Here is a 19,545-nt window from a genome sequence, read left to right as displayed (position 1 = left end):
CAATAATTAAAGTGCATATGTTGTACAGCTGTATTTATTTGACCAGATCCATGTTATAACTGCAGCTTTCCAAGCATAGAAAACCCGCAACTTCCGCTTTCAAGGTTGTTTATAAAATTGTGTGTGAACATTGTAGCACAGGTTGTACACATATTTATTACCCCTTGCACGGTTGTAGCAAAGAGCACTACGATACCATTCATATGATGACTCATGAAGCTTGAATTCAGATGGCGAATGTCAGCGCTTCATTGCAAATACAGGACAGGATGTGAGAATGCGACTTGAGAGTTAAAAATCAAACATCGGATAGGTTTTATTTTCTTTTATTTGTTTACAATTTTTTGTTGAGTTTATCATTTATATTGTCAATCCGTTTGGCAAACTTGGTGCTCACTGTGTTCTGTACAGTCCGGTCCCACAGTGCCGATTACATGTGTGGGGAAGGAATGAGGCAATAAGCAAATAGTGGTCCAGGCTTTTATAATTTGTCCAGGTAGTTGTCCAAGGCCGGCACGCCTTCTTTCAGGCCCTTGCGTTTACGTGTATCGGTGACCACAATACCGGGCTTGCTTGTGGGTTCCAACGGGTTTCCAGGGAGGATCTGCCAATGGTCAAAGACACACTGGGGGAAGGCCTGGCCACCGGTGTTGGAACGAAGGTCGGCTGTGAAACCTGCAAATGGAGCCGTGTTGCATTAGTAAGTTAGTGGGCCAAAGTCGCAGGGTAAAAAAACAGTTCTTGGCGGTGTTTTGGGGCCACTTTGCTGCAAACACATACCAAACGACTCCATGACAGGCAGGTAGGCCTTGATGACACGCATGGGTGTACCGAGGACACTGGATTCCTCAAACACGTGACCACGTCTCTTGGTCAACACACCATAGATTCCACCCATGGCAGCCTCAGGACACTACACGAGATAGGAGAGTAAGCGTTTTAATTGCAAATATGTCGAGACTAAAATTGCCATGCCAAGTATAAATTCAAGACTGACCTGGATCTCCACCAGATAGACAGGCTCCATCATTCTGGGCTCAGCCGTGAGCTCGCATGCATACAGAACTCTGCGAGTGGTGGGCATAATCTGTCCACCACCGCGATGGATGGCATCTGTGTGCAGGGTGACATCGTGGATATCAAAGCGAACCGCACGCATGTTCTCTTCACAGAGGACGCCCTGAATACAATAATCACGATTAGCACCAATTTACACGTTTTCATCAACGCTGACTCAACAACTTCTTTTGTACCTCCTTGACAGCCCACTGGAAACCAGCCACAACACTGTCCTTAATCTCATTAAGGTACTGCACTCCCTTGGTCACATCCACCAGCAGGTTGGGACCAGTTCCGTCAGGGCCGAAGCACCAGATCTTCTTGCAGTCTGTGGCTTCCCAATCATACTTTTCTGCAAGGTAGCGGGCACGGGCCTTCAACTCCTGACGAGCGCTGACGTCTCCCTTCTCAATGTCCTCCGGCAAACCGTCTTCTAAGGGCCGTGCCTTCATGAACAGACGGTTGTGCTTGTTGGGGGACTTGGACAGACACACGATTGAGGACTCGGCGCTGACAGTCTCCCTGTAAGACACCACGGGCTCTGATTTCTAGAAGGAGAGCAAAAAAAAGGACTAGATTAAGAATATGACCATAATTGTGTGCTGCTTTATTATTATTTAATAAATCACCTTGAGTGGGATGCAAGCATGGTCCTCTTCAAGATCCTTGAGGCAGATCTCCAGGTGAAGCTCTCCGGCTCCAGCAACAATGTGCTCTCCAGACTCTTCAATGATACACTGGACCATGGGATCGGACTTGGACAGACGCTTCAAGCCCTCCACCAGCTTGGGGAGATCGGCGGGGTTCTTGGCTTCCACGGCGACCCTCACCACAGGGCTGACGCTGAACTTCATAACTTTCATGTTGTGTGCTTGCTCAAAGGTGGTGATGGTTCCAGTCTTGACCAGGAACTGATCCACGCCAACCAGACCCACAATGTTACCACAGGGCACGTCTTCAATGGGCTCAGTGTAGCGACCCATCATCAGAATGGTCCTGGTGAGTGAGAAGGGGACAAATTAGAATTTCAACAGTGATTGGACAAGACAATTTGGGTGGCGTGTGAAAACTGACCTCTGGATTGGCTTCAAGTAGAGATCTTCTTTCTTTCCAGGGGTGTAGTTGGGTCCCATGATACGCACTTTGAGACCAGTGGAAACGGTTCCAGAGAAGACACGGCCAAAGGCATAGAAGCGTCCCTTGTCACTGGTGGGCACCATCTTAGAGATGTACATCATTAAGGGAGCCTTGGAGTCACAATTCTTGATACCTGAAAGAAAAGATCAGTTGGTGAAAACAAAACCAATACATCAGAGTAGTTGCATTCAACAAAGTTTTTTTTCTTCTTTCCACCATACCCATGGCGGCCTCATCTTCGTCGGGTCCTTCATAGAGCAGCTCGCAACGGTACTTTTGGGCAGTGACGGGGGAAGGCAGGTGGATGGTGATCATCTGAAGGAGGGCCTCTCCAGCTGGCAGCCAGCGACGCATCACAGCCTTCAGCAGGGGCTTGCCTTCTTTATCCTTGTCCTCGGCATCCAACTTGATGTCCAACTTTTGGATCAGCTTGCTCGTCTCCTCCTTCTTAAAGTTCATGATGGCATCAAACACCTGGGGAGGAATTGAGCACATTTTTCAAATCCAAACACTGAAATCAAAGAGGTCTTAACACAAACACATTCCGCGACCCGCTCAGACAAACGATGATCATCACAACTATAAATCAGGTCAAAGTGAAGAATGCTTTGAAAGTCATCACTTGCAGGTTTTAGCGCCAACACGCAGTTTGATCTCTTTTGACTGCACAAATAATCTTTACCTTGAAGATGGGGTCAAGGATAAGATGGACAAAGCTGCGAGGGATCCTCTTGCCATCGGCTCCATTTGAGGACTTGGAAAACTTGCCACTGGCTGGGTCAAAGTACCTACAAACAAAAAGCAGGACATTCAGTACACACAAAAACTTTAATTCCTTTCAATGTCCAGGAGGAGGTACTTTGAAGAAAAAAAAAAATTACTTCACAACAATGCGTTCCATATGGTTTTTGCCAATAAAGCTTCTTAACCAAGTACAAATTTCTCTTTTCCAAATTTTGTCACTTGCCGGGACCCCCCCATCGACTTTCCCCTATCCATCAAATTGATTGCTCACAAATTTAACAGAAATCAAATAATTGCCCCCCCCCCCCCCAAGTGATCTTTTCAACGAATGGACTCTGTACCTGTCACCCCACAGTTTCTTCATCATGTCTTCCACCTTCTTGCAACGCTCAGCAGAAGTCATCTCGGTGTTGCCCTTGGCAGCAAATTTGGCCGCGTACATCTCAGCAAACTGCTTGAGGGTGAAAGCCCATCCGTGGAGGCCAGAACCAAAGCCGACGGTGCCAACGACTGGATCAATCTGGAAATTAGCAAATAAACAAAACTTACCAAACATTTGTGGCTCGTGTTGAGAGTTTTTTCTATCTGCAGTTAAAGGCTGGACGTTTTAGGATTTGTATGCACCAATTAGTTACACACACCATTATATTGCCCATGGGTCCGTCCTCTTCACCATAAGTGGAAATGATGACGTTGACGTTCTCGATGATGCACTGGAAAGTTTTGTACAAGTCCTCGGGCTCGAGCTGCAGCTCCAACAAGGCACGGTCCATTTTGTTCATCATCAGGACTGGCTTGATGCGCTCGCAGATGGCTTGGCGGAGCACAGTCTCGGTTTGGACGCACACGCCTTGCATGGAGAGACAATAACAAACGATGAGTCAATTATTTTGCACATTGCAAACAGCGACAAGGAAGAGTGCAACAGCATCATCGCAGATACAGCTGCTTCCTTACTTACCAGAAACGCAGTCAACGACCACCAGAGCTCCGTCGGTGACACGGAGAGCAGCGGTCACTTCAGAGGAGAAGTCAACGTGTCCAGGAGAGTCGATCAGGTTGATCAAGAAGCCGGAGCCATCCTTGGACTGCTTGATGAAGGCCAAGTCATTCTCGGCCAACTCGTAGAACATGGAGATGGCGCTTTAACATTGGAGACAGGCAGTTTTAAAATGAGCATCACAAAAATATATATATGCATAGTGTTATTGTTTTCAAAAAATATTATTTGGAAGTCATCCTGAGTCATGGATCAGAATTTAACTGACCTCATCTTATCAGTCAACTGACAGTTTCCCCAAAATGCAGAAACCCTTAAAAATGAATAAAATTCAACATCAATGCTTACGTAGACTTGATGGTAATGCAACGATCTTGTTCGTCCTTTCGCGTGTCGGTGAAACGGGTTTCCCCAGCACGGGCCGAGGCGATGATACCAGCCTTGGACACGAGTGAGTCGGTCAAGGTGGATTTGCCGTGATCGACGTGCGCAATCACAGACATGTTACGGATGTTGGCCTTTTTGTCCATGATGGCACGGATCTGGTCGATTGTAAAGTTCACCTGCAGGGACAAGGATAGATTAGATGTGCACGCAGACATAATACAACTATTGATTATTACCACTTTACATGGCGGATGTACTTACACTCTGTATTTATGAAGTAGAAAATACATCTAATACTCAATAACTGCAAAACTAGACACATTTTCTTCTACTCTAGTCACCCCCGAGACATGTTGCAAGGTATAAGGTACCATTCTGCATTCATTTTTAAACACTGCACTGGAAATGAAGCCACCTCACCGATAGGGGAAGAGAAAAAACGCTCTGTGACGCATCATTCGAATGCCAGGGCGTTGTGAACCCGTAATCGCAACTCGTTTTCCATAATAGATACTTAAGCATCACGTGTCTTGTTTTTACAGAGGCAAAATGGGGCGGTATTGCAAATATCGCACACTCGAGTATCAAATGTCGGTGAATTGGCCACGTGTACAGACTTTGACACAATGCTACGCGTTAGCATTAGCACGTTGACTAAACGACGTACCCCACGGCATAGTGACAATAGGCCGGCGGGTTCTTAAACCGAGCAACAGCAGCAACCATTTTGGCCGACGTGTTTGTCGTCCGACCACGACAGTCGGAATTCGACCGATTAGGAATCGACGTTTCATATTACCATCAGCTGTTTGGGCCGTTCATGTCAGTGCACAAAGAAGCTCTTAAGAGCCGGTACGTTAGCAAACCGCCGCTCCAAGTACAGGCCTCGACGACGAGAACACAACCCAACCGAGAAGCACAACGCTATTCGTGTATAACTTTGTAATATTATCAAGCGGATAATCGTTTTAAAGCTCGCTCGGCGTTCAACAGCTGTAGTTATGAAATAATGGTTGCCATTTTTTTCCATCGGTGAATGATCGACGCCCAAAATCGCTCGCGAGCGGATTAATAATCGATAAAATCTGTAATAACAACGTTTAAGAGAACCCTGCCGCTTTACGTATCCCGCGGAAACTCACAAAAACCGAATCATCTTACCATTTTGACGGATGGTTTTGGATTCGCTCGGTGGAGGAAAAGCCGACAGCAAATATTACACTGCCCACCACACGAGGGCCTAGGCAGGGAAGAGAACGCTGACGTCAGACGAACTCAATATATAAAGCGTGCGTCGCGTCGGTGACGTCATCACGCTTTTGCGCAGCCGCATCCAGGCTCTTCTCAGCTCTATTCAAGAATTCAAGACTGGTAATAATCACTTCGTCCAGTAGATAGAGTTCTAGACTAGAAGGTGACAGCTTCTTCCCAAGTCCAATAAATAAGTTTGTTGCATCATCTTGTTCTTGACCTGAAAAGTTATTTTATTCTAGTAGAATGAAGGATGACGACTGCAGGTAGGCGTTGAAGAAGAAATGCACCTGCACCTACAAAATAGATAAGTATAAAATATATTGTACTGGAGAATTTTCCTCTTCTTGCGTTTTCAATGAGTCAAGGCCACATAGTGATCCCATTAAGGTTGTAGGCATAATAAAATAGTACGAGAGAATATTATTCCATTTCTGAGCTGAATGTATCCCTATAAAAGCTTACGCCACAAAAATAATGCAATAGTAAAAAAAGAAGGTTTATATGCATTGCCATTAATGGCATAAAAGTGACAGGCCCAAGGCAAACAGGGAGGATTTGTGAAACGGTCTTATTTAATTTTCCCCCGCACCGCTTGTGCTCGTCCATAGCCTCGTGCATTCCAGAATAATTGCTGGCGACAACTCAGCCTGAGTAATTAACAATGAATTGCAATGACATGAATTCTAAGGGATGCTTTTTCTGCAAGCTGTGGCCTGAGTGCAAATTATGCAGAAAAGCATATTCACACAAATTCTCGATGAGAGTCATTCAGAAAAGAAAAGATAACCCTGAGAGGAGTGGATACAAATCATTGTAAAAGTTACAGAAATAAATAATTACAATCCAAAAGTGGTATTTTTCCCCTCAAAAAATGGTACTAGACAAGTTGCGCCATATCTACCAAGTGATAGTATGTTAAAGTTTGCTACTTGCATAAAATGTATTTGACTTGACTTGATTGCCCAAAGAGAGCTAAATGTTTTTGCGTATAGTATGTTTGACCTTTCTGTGACCTTCACGTAATAATGTGTCTGACAAATAATGAACATCACCATTGTGCTGATTTGAAAAGCAACATGAACATAGAAACATGTATTTTGTCTCGCCTCTCTGGCATAACAATGTCTTCTTCCATTGCATTCTTACATTTCTCTTTTAGAAGATCCACTGAAGTAATACTCACTCAAGCATTCTGCTCTTTCGGTTGCTTGGCAATGTCACTGCAAGCTTTTAAGACACCTTGTCAAATCTGAAAGGGGTTTTGGGTGTCATGCTACTCTGTGTTTACTGGCAATCAATCTGCAAGCATCCATCACATACCAGTGACCTAGATTTTTGAAAGGTCACGCTTGGATGTATTCACTCGACTTCCGCACGCACATTCTCTTCTTTGAAGATTCTCCCAAGTGGGGCTTCGACTCCAAATGTGGCTTGGCATTTGTGTTTCATTTTTAGACTCACACTACACCAAAAACTGCACATAAATGGAAATTTTTGAGCCTGTAATTGGGATTCTTCATACAGCTATCGACCAGTGGCGGAGTTAGAGGGGGGCCGCAAGGGAAATCTTTCCCCCCACTAAAATCTATACAAGGATATACATAAATGACAAACTAAAAGTTAACTCTACAGACACATAAAGGAACTTAGAAGAATACTACAATGCACTTATTTTGATGGCTTCGATTGTTTATAGTTTTATTGTTTACGACTTCCATACCGGAAATGCTACGCACAGAAATTATGTCCGATGGGTGGTGGGGTGAAATTACTCCAGCAGGAATTTTTTAAAAGTCACAAGACAAATTTTACATAATTTAATTTCCCCAGTGATTCGCTAATTGTTCAATAGTTTAGCGGAATACAAAATTAATAAATGTATGGATATTCCTGGTTGAATGTCAATTTCAAAAGGTAATATCGCCTCTTCTGAGAATATGAAGCAATTTTATTCAATGTTGTTATCAGGTCCCATAAAGTGAATTCCCCTTATACCTAATGGCGTGCACAGCCCATTTGTAGTCGTGGTTATCAGAAAATAGACGTGGCGACAATACAGATAAAATAATAATAATAATAATAATAATACATTTTATTTGTATGGTGCCTTTCACGGCACTCAAGGTCGCCGAACACACATAAAATCGACACAATTAAAAGAAAAGAAGTCTACGTAAGTCCATTTTTACGTTATCGTGATGTATTGAGTGAAGGGAGCAGCTATTTTATTTTTATTTTTAAAAGAAGATAACCATTTTATCGCCATGCGCCTCTTTGGGCGTAAATAGCAGGATGACGGCTCTGAACAGCATGTGTCAATGCCCCACAAGGCATTTCCTCCTCTGATTTGTCAGTTTCCTAATTCAAACTGAATGATAATAGAACACAATAAGTGGTTTTTATATGAATACAAAAATAAATGTAGGGCAGAGTGTTTTTTTTTTTTTCCTACTGACACATAAACGAACAAAGATTTTTTTTCCCCCCGCAACTGTTTGCTACAGTCGTCATCCTTTCTCGTTCATTGAGGCTGTGAAAATATTTTTTTCCAATGTAGCCCAGATTAAAATTTCAGTTGCTGAGTTAGAATTTTTTTTCTTAATGATAATGATGAATTAAAAAAATAATAAATGATCATTTTCACTTGGAAGTTTGAATTCTTAAAAAAAAAAGAATATCTATGATTTAAGTGTTCATTTGACTCTTCCGAGCAGCATATTTTCATTTTTGCCGATTTTCTTCCGCTTTCTCTTTCACACTGTGACAAGTCGATCCTTTTATTTGACAAGAGTCGCTATCGACGACTAACAAGTGGGACGTTCTACCTCCCGCCGTTTCTGCCACTTCCGAACATTTTGTTTCCATTTTCTGTGAGCATCTTCCGCTACACATAAAAAGCAATCAATAAGTGTGGAAGCAATGAACTCAAATGATTTCAAAGGCATAATTGGATTTCAAGATCCACGGAAACAATACTACAGAGATGAGGAAACATGGCCCAGGTTTTCACTACCTTGATCATAATTAATGAGCCAAGCAGCGGTGAAATTATTCAACAAGTTGAGGCAGAAAATGTACTTTTCATCAAAGCAGTGCCGAGCTGTGCCCGTGACAGAATTCCAAGGGGATTTTATTTATATCATCTTGTGTAACGTTTTCCTCTCTCGTTATGCTACAACCAGCCATATTTAAAATTGAGGGGTCGTCAAAGGGCACAGTTGGGGCACCGGATATCATTTTTTAAACATATGAAGTCAAAGTCGAGGTGATGAGATAATGAAAGGAATGATGAGTCAACCTTTGTGTTTGAATCCCTCAAAGGAAATTATATGCAAAATATTGGCCTTAATCTGAAAAATGCATCTTGAATGTTACTTCGTCGACTGCATAGTTAAAAGAGTTTTTTTTTTCCATTTCTGAACTTCTAATTTCTTTAACTGGGCCATGCAGGTTTTGCCTCAAAACCGTTACTAATATCAAATATTCTGACTTCAGCTAAAGATTTCAAATCCAGCCAATTCCATTAATATCTCGCCTAAACTGAGTCACCAGCCTCGCTCGCCAGAATGAGAAGCCGGATCATGCAAAAAGATGAATAAATCCCATTTATGTGCAATACAGGGAATACTGGCGGGCACGCACTCGGAGGCGAGCCAACAGCGGCGTCGCTCGATAAAGAAACAGCAGGAGGTCAAGATTGTGTTCAGAATTCTCCAGTAAAATATTCTAATCCATGTTGGACATCTGTGGATAAATACCAGACAGGAATTTCCGACCACATGGGTGGGGTGGAGTGCCCAAGTGCCGCTTTGCAAGGCATCTAACCTTCCAGATTTCTCTGGCCTGAGTTTTAGGCCACCAAATCAGTCGGGACAGGCAAGTCGGTGAAATTAAATTATTCAGCTATGTTCTTAATGCGGTCCAGATTGAGTGCTACCAGGAGCACTGTTCAAATCGCAAGAGACAACAGCCAGAAGTTGAAGATGATCTTTGAATATTACATTTTCACTTCATGCCACAGGATTTTACAAAGGTGAGGGTTTATAAAATGAGCTTGTCATAGTTGATGAGTGAATGACACAATGAGATCATCTTGGGTAAGAGGCTGGAATGAGTTTTTCGGTTTGGACCCAAAACTCAGCTAGCTTGTTATTTATTCATATCCTAAAAAATGATTTGTTTACAATATAAAAAAAAAAAAAAATGCTCCTAAATTGTTGCCTCAATCTTTTTGTCCAATATTCTTCTTGTTCATAAGAAAACCACCGCATAAACAATTCCCCTTTTTTGCCACAAGTATGATTGTCTCTCTGACATTTGGAACACTTTTCATTGTTGGCAAAAAAATGCAGTTTCCGTCCTGCACCTGATGCTAATCATAAAAAATGTTTTTTTTGAACTGACTTAATTTTCACAGGCAATGTTCTCTTGTAACCGAGGAGAAAAACGATAAGGACGCTCTCCGAGGATTTATTTCTCTATTTATTTATTTTTTTAATCAAACTATGGGGCGTGCCGGCGCATCTTTGACACGATAATTCGATACATAACACAACCATGAACAGTAAATAACATCGAGCAAGGCTATATACACACATTGGTTTTTCAATTTTATTAGATCAAATCCTTTGGGAAATTATGTCTAGGGTGACATGCAACGATGTAACTTGACATTGCTTATGAGTGTCCTATGGCTACATTCTGTTATTTTCGAACAAGTCTACTCTGTTTCTATTAGCTGTCAAACAAAATCGTCTGGAAAGTGAGTCAAGTAAACAGCTGTGAGAAGCAGTGGTTTTTTCTCTATCTCTCTTTAAATTCTAATTATCTTTTGAATCCCTCCCAGTCATGGCAGCACTTGATAAAGTGTCCCTGTGGAAAAGGTGAACTATATGGAAAGACCTTGTCATCTTTAATTCCGAATAGCTTCTATTAACCTCGCCATGAATCTCAGTAAGAGTTTGAATGGCATTAGATTAAAAATCTGACTTTTAAGGGTCACGCTTTGCCAATGGGTGAAGGAAATTGGCCATCACGAGTGAATGAGATCCTTGCAATCGTGTCCTATAATGGAATAATCATTCATTTTTTTTCCTCACCCTTTTGTCACGACTGACTTGCTTGGCTGAGGTAATGTCAAGGGTTCTTAACGCCATCTCCAAGTGTTAAATTCCTTATAAACAAGGACACTGAAAAGATTTTCCCTTACGTGTACTCGAGCATTACTCGAATCCTTGAATCAATTGTATTGTGAGAAACAAAATGGCGATATTGGCCAAGGCCATCTGGAGACAATACTGTTGAACACTTTGTTCGTGGAGAAAGATAAAATGAGTGCATTCTGTCACCAAGTTTTTATCAAATGTCCTCAGCGAGACTACAAAAGCAAGTTTTATTTGCTGCATTGCTTACTTTGTCTCAAATCAAAACAAATTGCGCTCTTTGCTCCTCAACGATATGTCACTAAGACCTCATCCAATGTTGTTTTGTGAGTCACTTCTCAACTCATTTGTCACTCGCCATATTCACTATGTCGTGCTGTCACACGTTACAAGAACGCTGTCAATATTGGGAAATGTTCAAAAGCCTTGAAAGAGTCGTCTAACCCCTTTGGGGGTTTGCTTTGGATTTCCTCTAATGGAGAGTAAAAAAGTCATCCTAATTAAATGTGAAAGGATTTAACGCTAGCTAGCGGCAGGACAAACTACTCGTCACGCCATTTTGCACTCCTACAGACAACAAATGTCGCCTTTTTTCTTTACCTAACCTCAAAGTGAAAGGCCCCACGGGATCAGCAAAACAAAGAGGGAGATAATATGAAAATGAGATATGCGGGAAGAAAAACCTGGCTGCACATGGAGCCGGAAACCTACTTCCAAATCATTTTGACCTTGCTTTATCTCGCATCTCCAAAGCCAACACTGGTCACAGCACACCTGCGTGGTTTTCCAATCTCTAAAGCCGATGATCAGACACAGCACTTTAGGCGGCGTCACTCAACAGACAACAGCAAAATTTCCATCGTGAGTGTAAGAGTGCTAAGTTGCTGTAAGAATCTGATATATAAATTTGACTCGGAAAATGTATGAAGTTGAATGCAATCTTTACACTGAATAAGCTTTATATTTACAGAATAAAAGAAATGAAAGGGGCTTATCATTGACCCTTGAGGAATACCTTGTGAGGTTTCAATAGTGATAATTGTGTATCTTTTCACACAATGGCCAGGCGAGGCTGGCGGGCAGCTCGGTGGTCAGCGCACTCATGCATTCATCCCATTCAATTACAAAATTGGGTTGCACTCTGTCGACCGCCGAGGCTTTAGCTTAGACTTTTGCGGATATTTACCTCACACGGAACAATGCGCACCCCGAGCAAACATAGCATGATAACCAGGGCAGCATCCAAAGTGATTATTACTGAGAAAAGAAACTAACATTTGATAAAATAGGAGCCGAGAAGAGGCCCGGTCGAGGACTGATGAACGTATTGTATTCAGGCGTCTTTATACTCAGCATGATAACATTTTGTGGCTTTAGGATTTAAAATTGAATTGATAGTAGAAAGTATGGACATAAAAAGGCAACAAAATGTTTCAAGAAGTTGACTGAAACTTCATGTGAGTATCATAGTGCGAGAGACTCCAAATGAGATGCTCCTTGAGATGACTCATTGGGAAATGTTGAGAAGATGATCTCCTCAATAAATAAGAAAAAAAGAAAAACTTTGGGAGGGAGCTGTCAATCCAAAATTCACAAAGAAAGTGATTTTTCAAAACAAATGAGGATTCAATACAGAGGTGGATACCATCTGGAAGAGCTCCACAATAATAAGCTCTCCATGTTGAGCATCATCATCATCATCATCATCAGCCCCCCCCAGAGCTCAAACAGTATGACGCCTCACGTGTGATGGCTACACGGTAAGCTTTTACACATCATTTTCCCTGCATGCTCTTTTTGATTGAAATGACTCACGATGACCATGCCGCTTAAATAATTCCATCTGAAGCTGAAGAAGTCAACGCAGCATCAAAACAGCTTATTGGTGTCCCACTAATGGGCCACGATTAGATGTTCCACTCATGTGTCAAACACGATGCATAAGGAAAGGTCATCTCCTTGGATGCCATGCTACCTCCTACGATGGCTTCCTGTCCCGGGGGAGCGTAATTGAGTATTGATGAAATGCTATGATGTCAATGATTTTTGTCTTTTCAGGTTTGTGCTTATTTATTTCTACAATCCAATTTGAACTCTAATGACAAAAAATATATATTTTCTCGATGTAGGGGGGCGAGAAAGTAACATGTCTGGAAGTTATATTAAAGCCGAAGCCCGAGATAACGCAACATAAAATGAGTCTCGATCGGTCCGGCATCATTATGGTCCACTAAATTTCGGTGTGGCAGTCATCACCATGGCAACCAGAGTCATCAATGCAAGGCAATGCACAATCACAATGGTTCAAGGTTGAATAAATGACTACATATTGTGACTTTAGGTCAACAGATGCTGCCCCATTAACATGCAGCGCTCTACTGGCTGCTTTTATCAAAGATCAATGTCACGAGGACAGTGACCGAGAACGACGCACGACAAAGTAGAAAGAAAAAAAAAAAAACCCCCCAAAGCCTGAAAATTCTTTTGGTGTGCATGGCTGTCAACGTGGAAACAGAAATAACGAGGGCTTTAAATTTAGGTCGGTCGCAATGACAGGACGTTTTGCTTTGTTTTGTTTCAGTCCACTGCCCAAAGCGAGTAAATAATTCAAAGAAACACGTTAGGCCTAAGCCGCTTCACAACTAATTAATGAAAATTCTTTCTCTACCTTTCTAGGTGTTTTGCTAGAGGCAAGGTAGCTGGTTCAGTGCTTTCAACATAAAATGTGATTCCAGCTGCTAAGGTGTGGCTACACAAGTGAAAACACTTTTAATGGAGCAAAAAGAAACTAATAAAACAAACAATCTCACTGATATTTGCTTAAATTATCTTAATGGGATGGAAAAATGTTCTGAACTCCTATTTCCTAGCTAACACCCTATTTGACTAATTCTGTTTGAAGGAGTTTAGTTATCACAAATGATTGTTTTTTTTCAGAGTGCAAATTGTTGTCATTAGTTTTTCGGGTTGTCCTTAGATCTGTGGACAAAAGTGTTTGAATCACGACTCGCCTTCACACTCTTAGTCAGCCTCTAATTAGTGTCACTGCTTATCGCTTCGACAACGCTCATTATTCTCCAATATAGCTTACATTGAACTCGAGTGAATTTACATAGCTTTGGCTTTAATGTCAGATTATTGATAGCAACTATCAATGTATAAATATAATTAAATAGTAGCCAAGAGATATTTACATGATTTTTTTTTTTGATTGTGTCAGATGCTCTGTGCCCTTTGAGCTTTTTTTTTTTTTTTTGACGTTTAAACAAGGCAGTCGAATCCAACGCCTACTCAAGGAACGCCAAATTATACAGCTGAGTCCACAATGATAACGCCTCACAATGTTGACTCAAGATTTGACAAAATGTATTTGCTCTTTCCTTTCAGAAGATCACACAGAAATGTTCCTTCAAATTGATTTAACTACAAAAAGGTTTTTAATGCCAAGCGAGTATAATGAAGCATGGCTCATTTTATTTTGGCCACAGATACTTGTTTATAAATTTGAGTCAAAGTCTTTTTTAATTTGGCAAAAATGACTCAGTCATGAAATGAAAGATTGTGTCTGATAAATTTATGTAAAAAATTGTACACACACTTTTATTTGAAAGACTGGAAATGCTCATGGTTAACCTTTTTTATTGCTCGCTTGAGGGAACAGAAAAACAATGTCGTTAATATTCATCAATATTGTATTTTATAGCAATGTTTAAAAACTGCTCACGACTCCTGTTCAAACTTTTTTTGGTTCCTACTACAAACTAAACAAACTGCACATACTGTGTGAATGAGGCCCATTGACATCACAATTTGACTTCACTGCCTTTGTTCCTAAATCTAGTAAGCTTCAAAAAATGAGCCATCTTTTAATGATTTTTAAGCAATTTTCACAACATGAACAATGCAAGAGCAAACACTGCAATTGAAAAAAAGCCTGACAAACTTCCATTGTATGCATCACTGAGGGATGAGCCAGAGGGATTTTTCAGTGAAAGAAATTTGATACCTCACCGCTCCTCGTTGGCAAATGTTAAATAAGGATTACACGTCGTAACCCTCGAGCTCATCCCAGATGAGCAGCCAAGTGCTTCAGCTCTCTAAAAATTCATTCGTGATTGACATTGATACATATTCATGATTACATTCCAGTGAAGGGGGCGAGGAGGGAGGGGTGGGGCGTCACAATCAGGGTCTATCACAAAGAGACAAATGGTCGGGGTACGAAAACGTATTTGTGATTACATAACGGGTAAAAGGGGAAAAGTGGGCCATGTCTCACTGCGTCGGGCATGATTGTTATTGTCACAAAAGCAGAATATAAATGAAGGAGTTGGCATTTGATGCCTTGATGGGATTTGGGTGAGGCTACCAAATAAACAATGACAGCCCTCCACTTGGAAAACTGTCTCCGAGCCATCTGTCCGTCGGTCCGTCCATCTGTCTGCCGCTCAAACATCCATTTGCACCAGCACCATGACGGGCGGCGCCTCTGCCACTTTGCCTTTGCGTCGCAGCAGATGAGTCAGACCCCTGAAGGATGGCGTGGTGTGGAGGACGATCTCCTTGAGACCCGCCCGGAACTCGCGGCGGATCAGGCAGTAGAGCACCGGATTGAGGCAACTGTTGGTGTGCGCCAGGCACACAGTTAGCGGGAAGGCGTAAGCTTGGACGTTGTAGAAAGCTTTGCTGAAGGGCACCAGGTCAAACTTGATGAGCACCCCCCACAGTGTCAGAGCCTGATTGGGAAGCCAGCACAGAAAAAAGGACAGAACCACAATCACGATCGATTTGGTGACTTTGGAGCGACGGTTTTGTCGGCCTTGTTCCGCTTCCGGATTAGCGGCGCCGGAAATGCGCCGGCTGAGGACGAGGCGTAGAAGAAGTAGGTAGCAGACGCTGATGATGATGAGAGGGATGAGGAAGCCGAGCAGGACTTTTTGAAGGTGGTACAAGCCCAAAAGAAGCTGCGGGTCCCAGTTGGCCGTGTCCGGGAAACGCACCAGGCAAAGTTCCTCGTCCGACACTTGGGCGGTGGTGGAGTAGATGGCGTGAGGCAAGGTGACCAACAGAGACACGGCCCAGATCCCCAGACTGGTCCACTTGGCCCGTGTGGCCGCCGCCCTCCTGCTGTGCATCTTGAGCGCCGACGAGATGGAATAATAACGCGCCACGCTCATGGCGGTGAGGAAGAAAACGCTGGCGTACATGTTCATGGTAGTCACCGAGCTGACGATCTTACACATGACTCTGCCGAACGGCCAACGGAAGTCCAGCGCCGTATCCACCGCCCAGAAGGGCAGAGTCAGCACAAACTGCAGGTCGGTGATGGCCAGCCCCATCACGAAGCAGTTGATGGACGATTGCTTCTGCCTGTAACGCGAGTGCAACAGACACAGCGCCAGTACGTTGCCCACAAGCCCCAACGCACACACCACCGAGTAGACGCAAGCGATCATCACCCGCACCACAAGGCTGGAGGTGTCCCCTTGGAATTCCGATCCCGATTCCTTGGTGAGCAGCTGCAACCAGCAGTGCAGCGACAGGTTCCCGCTAGAACTGCCGCTACAGTTACCACTGTTGTCTTCTGCCGTCATCTCCTGCTGACATGACTCTGGAGCCAGAGTTCCAACTCCGCTTTCGTTCATATCGGACCCGGTCGATCATATACCTCCCGTCGGGGCAAAGTTGGACAGCCGGGGATTACGAAAGAACGGTCGGGAAGGTGGCACGCAGCTCTGCATATTCTTCCTTTATCTGTGTCAGGTTGCTCTAAAAGCTGCCGCCCGCTGTGATCATCCTCTCCTCCTCCGCTCGACTACTGGCCGCTCTGTTGCTTATCGTTTTGCAAGTGAGAGCGCAACAGCTCACCAAGGCTGACGGCGCTCATCTGGCCGACGGAGAGGAGTCATGCTCCGATTCCCGCTGCTACGTCAAAATTCCCAGGCATGACCGTTACGGGAGGGGGCGGGGCATAGGAAAGAGGGCACAAACAATCGGGGTGACATCTCTGGGATTGTGTGGGTGTGCCTTTGAAATGGAGCTCATATCGTGAGAGTGTTAGGAGGCTCACGTCAGGGTTACACAACTTCTCTCTTACTTTTGAGCTACTTAAACACAGATAAACACATTTAGGCAGACATTTTGAGACACCTGTTGGCTAAAGAAAATAATTATGACAATGTTTTTTTTCTCCCCTCACATTCTGATTGTGATTTAATATGATTATTTCTCCAAGCTTCTCTTCCAAAAAGTATTAAATTAATCTGTATATAAAGAACAATATCGGATTTGATATACACAAATGTTTTGGTCATTTAAATACGTCTCGTGTTGAAATAAAGGCAAATAAACCATGAATACTATGAAATATTTTTATCTACTTTGATGAGAGTGCGTGTACACATAAAAGAGAGAGCGAGATTATGAATATTTTTCAGTGTGATGCATCTGAATGATTTTACCACAAGAATAATAACAAGTATTCCCTGACACCACCAGTCTTACTTCAGCAACTCGGTATTATTAAAAAAAACATTGTTGTTGGCTGTCGTAGTCTAATATAAGCAATAACTACTGCAAAGCCGCGTTGTTATGCTGCCAGCTTTCATAACAAAAGGTCTCGGAAAAATCACATTTTTCATGCTGTCTTCCACTGGATGTACACCTGTCAACAAAGCTTAGTGTGATCCAAGATGGAAGTCATGTGCAGCTGACAATCTTAATTAAAAAATGAAATCCTTCATTTGAATTTTGCTGCGGTTTAATCCATTGTGATTCTTTTCTTGTTTTTTCAAAGACCTGTAAAACTCAACATTGAGGTTGTTCTCAGGTTTCACGTTATGAGTCACAGAAGTCTTAAAAGCAGCTGACATTTGAGTGGGTGCTTATAAATTGCTCTCCACGGAATGTAAAGTAATTATGCTATACTGAAGGACATCACACAGTATTCTACAGTTTTTCCATCGGTTTGCAAGCAAAGCTTTTTTTTCTTCCTCATTTTGCTTCACTTTTTGAGAAAAACACATCTGACTAAGACTTTGATGAAAATCACAACCTAGTGTTCACGTAATATTTTGAAATGTGACAAATCAGCGTATTAAATCTCACTCGACTTCATTTCTGCTTGCATCAGAAGTGAATAGAACTTTTTAGTTTGTCTATTTTGAAAGGTCACTATGGTGATGAGAAATAAACAAGACTCTTTTGGTATCCAAAATATGTACACTGTTTCAGTCTTAGCTCTAGCGTTAGCCAGTTATGATATTAGTATCTCAGAAGAAGTGACCATATTTAGAACCTTTACTGGTCTTTGTTTTAAAACATTGTGTTTTCATGTTCATGGCTTGATAAAACTTTTTGATTTTTTGAAAACAAAAGACTTTGATAGAAGAGAGCTGTTGGGCCTTAGATACAATGTCAAGCTGACTAGCTAGCACAGGCTTTCTTTTCATGACTAGTTTTTAACTTTCAGATTTTTTACCATTCCCATCATCTTAATGAGACTTTTTTTTTTTTTGTCGGCTGGGCAATAAATACTGGATAACACCAGTATTTTCACCAATGTTCTACCTATTCAAAAACGTGACTCCTGAAACCCGGATGACAGCGCAATTAAAAATGAAAGAATTATTGGAAGCATGTAGCTTGATGGGATTGCGCCTCGAGCGCTGACTGCCTCCACGAATAAAAGAATCGTGTTCACACTCACCCTCCTGGGAGCCACGGATAGTGCTGAATGTGCACTGCCAAGTTTTTGAATAGCCTCTATAATTCCCTTGATCTTGAACACGAGACCATAAAGTTCTGAGGTTCAGATCTAATAGGCTAAAAGTTATCAGATTTATCGACCTTGTTCTCAATTTAAAGATGATCAGCTCAATTATTAAGGTTTGATCCAGAAGGTTTGGAATGTTTTGGGTATTTAAAAAAATCTATTTTTAAATGACATGTGATCTATTATATTCATATTATTCGGAATAAACTGTGATCAAATGATTGTGACCCTTCCATAAAGGTTTGAAATAATTTCCTGAATATTCGCCGCTTAAACAGATGCCTCCGGTTGCCACGGACAACGCCATTCAAACTGACTGTCCTCTCACAATGGTAAAAAAGTATTCTAGATGGTGGCCACTGTTCGTCAAGTGGTCTTTTATTTGAATGAAAATGCACGGTGCATGTCGATGAAGCAAATATTCCCAATCTGCTATGCTGCTGTCCAAATTCACTTTCATCGCCTTCCTTCTATGTCGTTAGTAGTGGTGGGGTTTTTGTTGTTGTCTTTTCTTGTCTCCCTTTGGTCTGTGAAAAATCTTTCTCTGCTTCTTGATGTCATTTCCTATTTTTCTATCTTCTTAATTTTTGATGCAGCTCTTGTCTCGGACGACATCAACTTGTTGAACAACCCTTATAAAAGCACCGTTAATTTACACAGTAGTTGCAATTATGGGTTGTTTTGGGTATTAAAATGATTAGTTGGCATCTTTTTCTACACATTCTTGCTGCTTAAACCAGCCAATCAAATTAATTCAATTCTATCTCTTACTGACTGTAAAATGAACAGAAAACCTCATGTGAGTATTAACGTCCTCATTCCTTTAACTGTGTAGTAAATAAAAACGAGGTCTATATTTCAAAACATTTTAAGAAGGCGTACGGCTTCATCCAAAGCCGATTTAAAGCGCTTCCCACTCGCGAGTGGCATCTGCTGCCATAACATTTTGTCACCCGGCCTACAGTTGTGATACAGTGATCAGAGGCAGAAATAATTAAGGTGACTTGTAGACATCGTCAGAGTGGCCT

The 19,545-nt window shown here is 42.2% G+C and overlaps 2 protein-coding genes across 2 annotated transcripts; both read right to left on the bottom strand.

Moving 5' to 3' along the window:
* Positions 1 to 310: 310 nt before the first annotated feature.
* On the bottom strand, positions 311 to 5,653 carry LOC147047155 (elongation factor 2b-like). The gene is made up of 13 exons (XM_085927572.1): positions 5,489 to 5,653; positions 4,289 to 4,503; positions 3,902 to 4,083; positions 3,582 to 3,790; positions 3,282 to 3,460; positions 2,879 to 2,984; positions 2,418 to 2,670; positions 2,134 to 2,329; positions 1,689 to 2,055; positions 1,254 to 1,607; positions 998 to 1,180; positions 781 to 913; positions 311 to 675 (listed from the first exon to the last, which is right to left on the bottom strand). The coding sequence occupies exons 1-13, from the start codon at positions 5,489 to 5,491 to the stop codon at positions 482 to 484; spliced, it is 2,574 nt and encodes an 857-aa protein (XP_085783698.1). The 5' UTR covers positions 5,492 to 5,653; the 3' UTR covers positions 311 to 481.
* Positions 5,654 to 14,372: 8,719 nt separating this feature from the next.
* On the bottom strand, positions 14,373 to 16,610 carry rxfp3.2b (relaxin family peptide receptor 3.2b). The gene has a single exon (XM_085928030.1). The coding sequence runs from the start codon at positions 16,386 to 16,388 to the stop codon at positions 15,192 to 15,194; it is 1,197 nt and encodes a 398-aa protein (XP_085784156.1). The 5' UTR covers positions 16,389 to 16,610; the 3' UTR covers positions 14,373 to 15,191.
* Between the last annotated feature and the right edge of the window lie 2,935 nt (positions 16,611 to 19,545).

This window comes from Syngnathus leptorhynchus, chromosome 13, assembly GCF_054491065.1.
Source record: "Syngnathus leptorhynchus isolate UIUO chromosome 13, UIUO_Slep, whole genome shotgun sequence".
NCBI lineage: Eukaryota > Metazoa > Chordata > Actinopteri > Syngnathiformes > Syngnathidae > Syngnathus > Syngnathus leptorhynchus.
The sequence above is the reverse complement of the archived record's forward strand: the minus strand, read 5'-3'. Positions and strand labels throughout refer to the sequence as shown.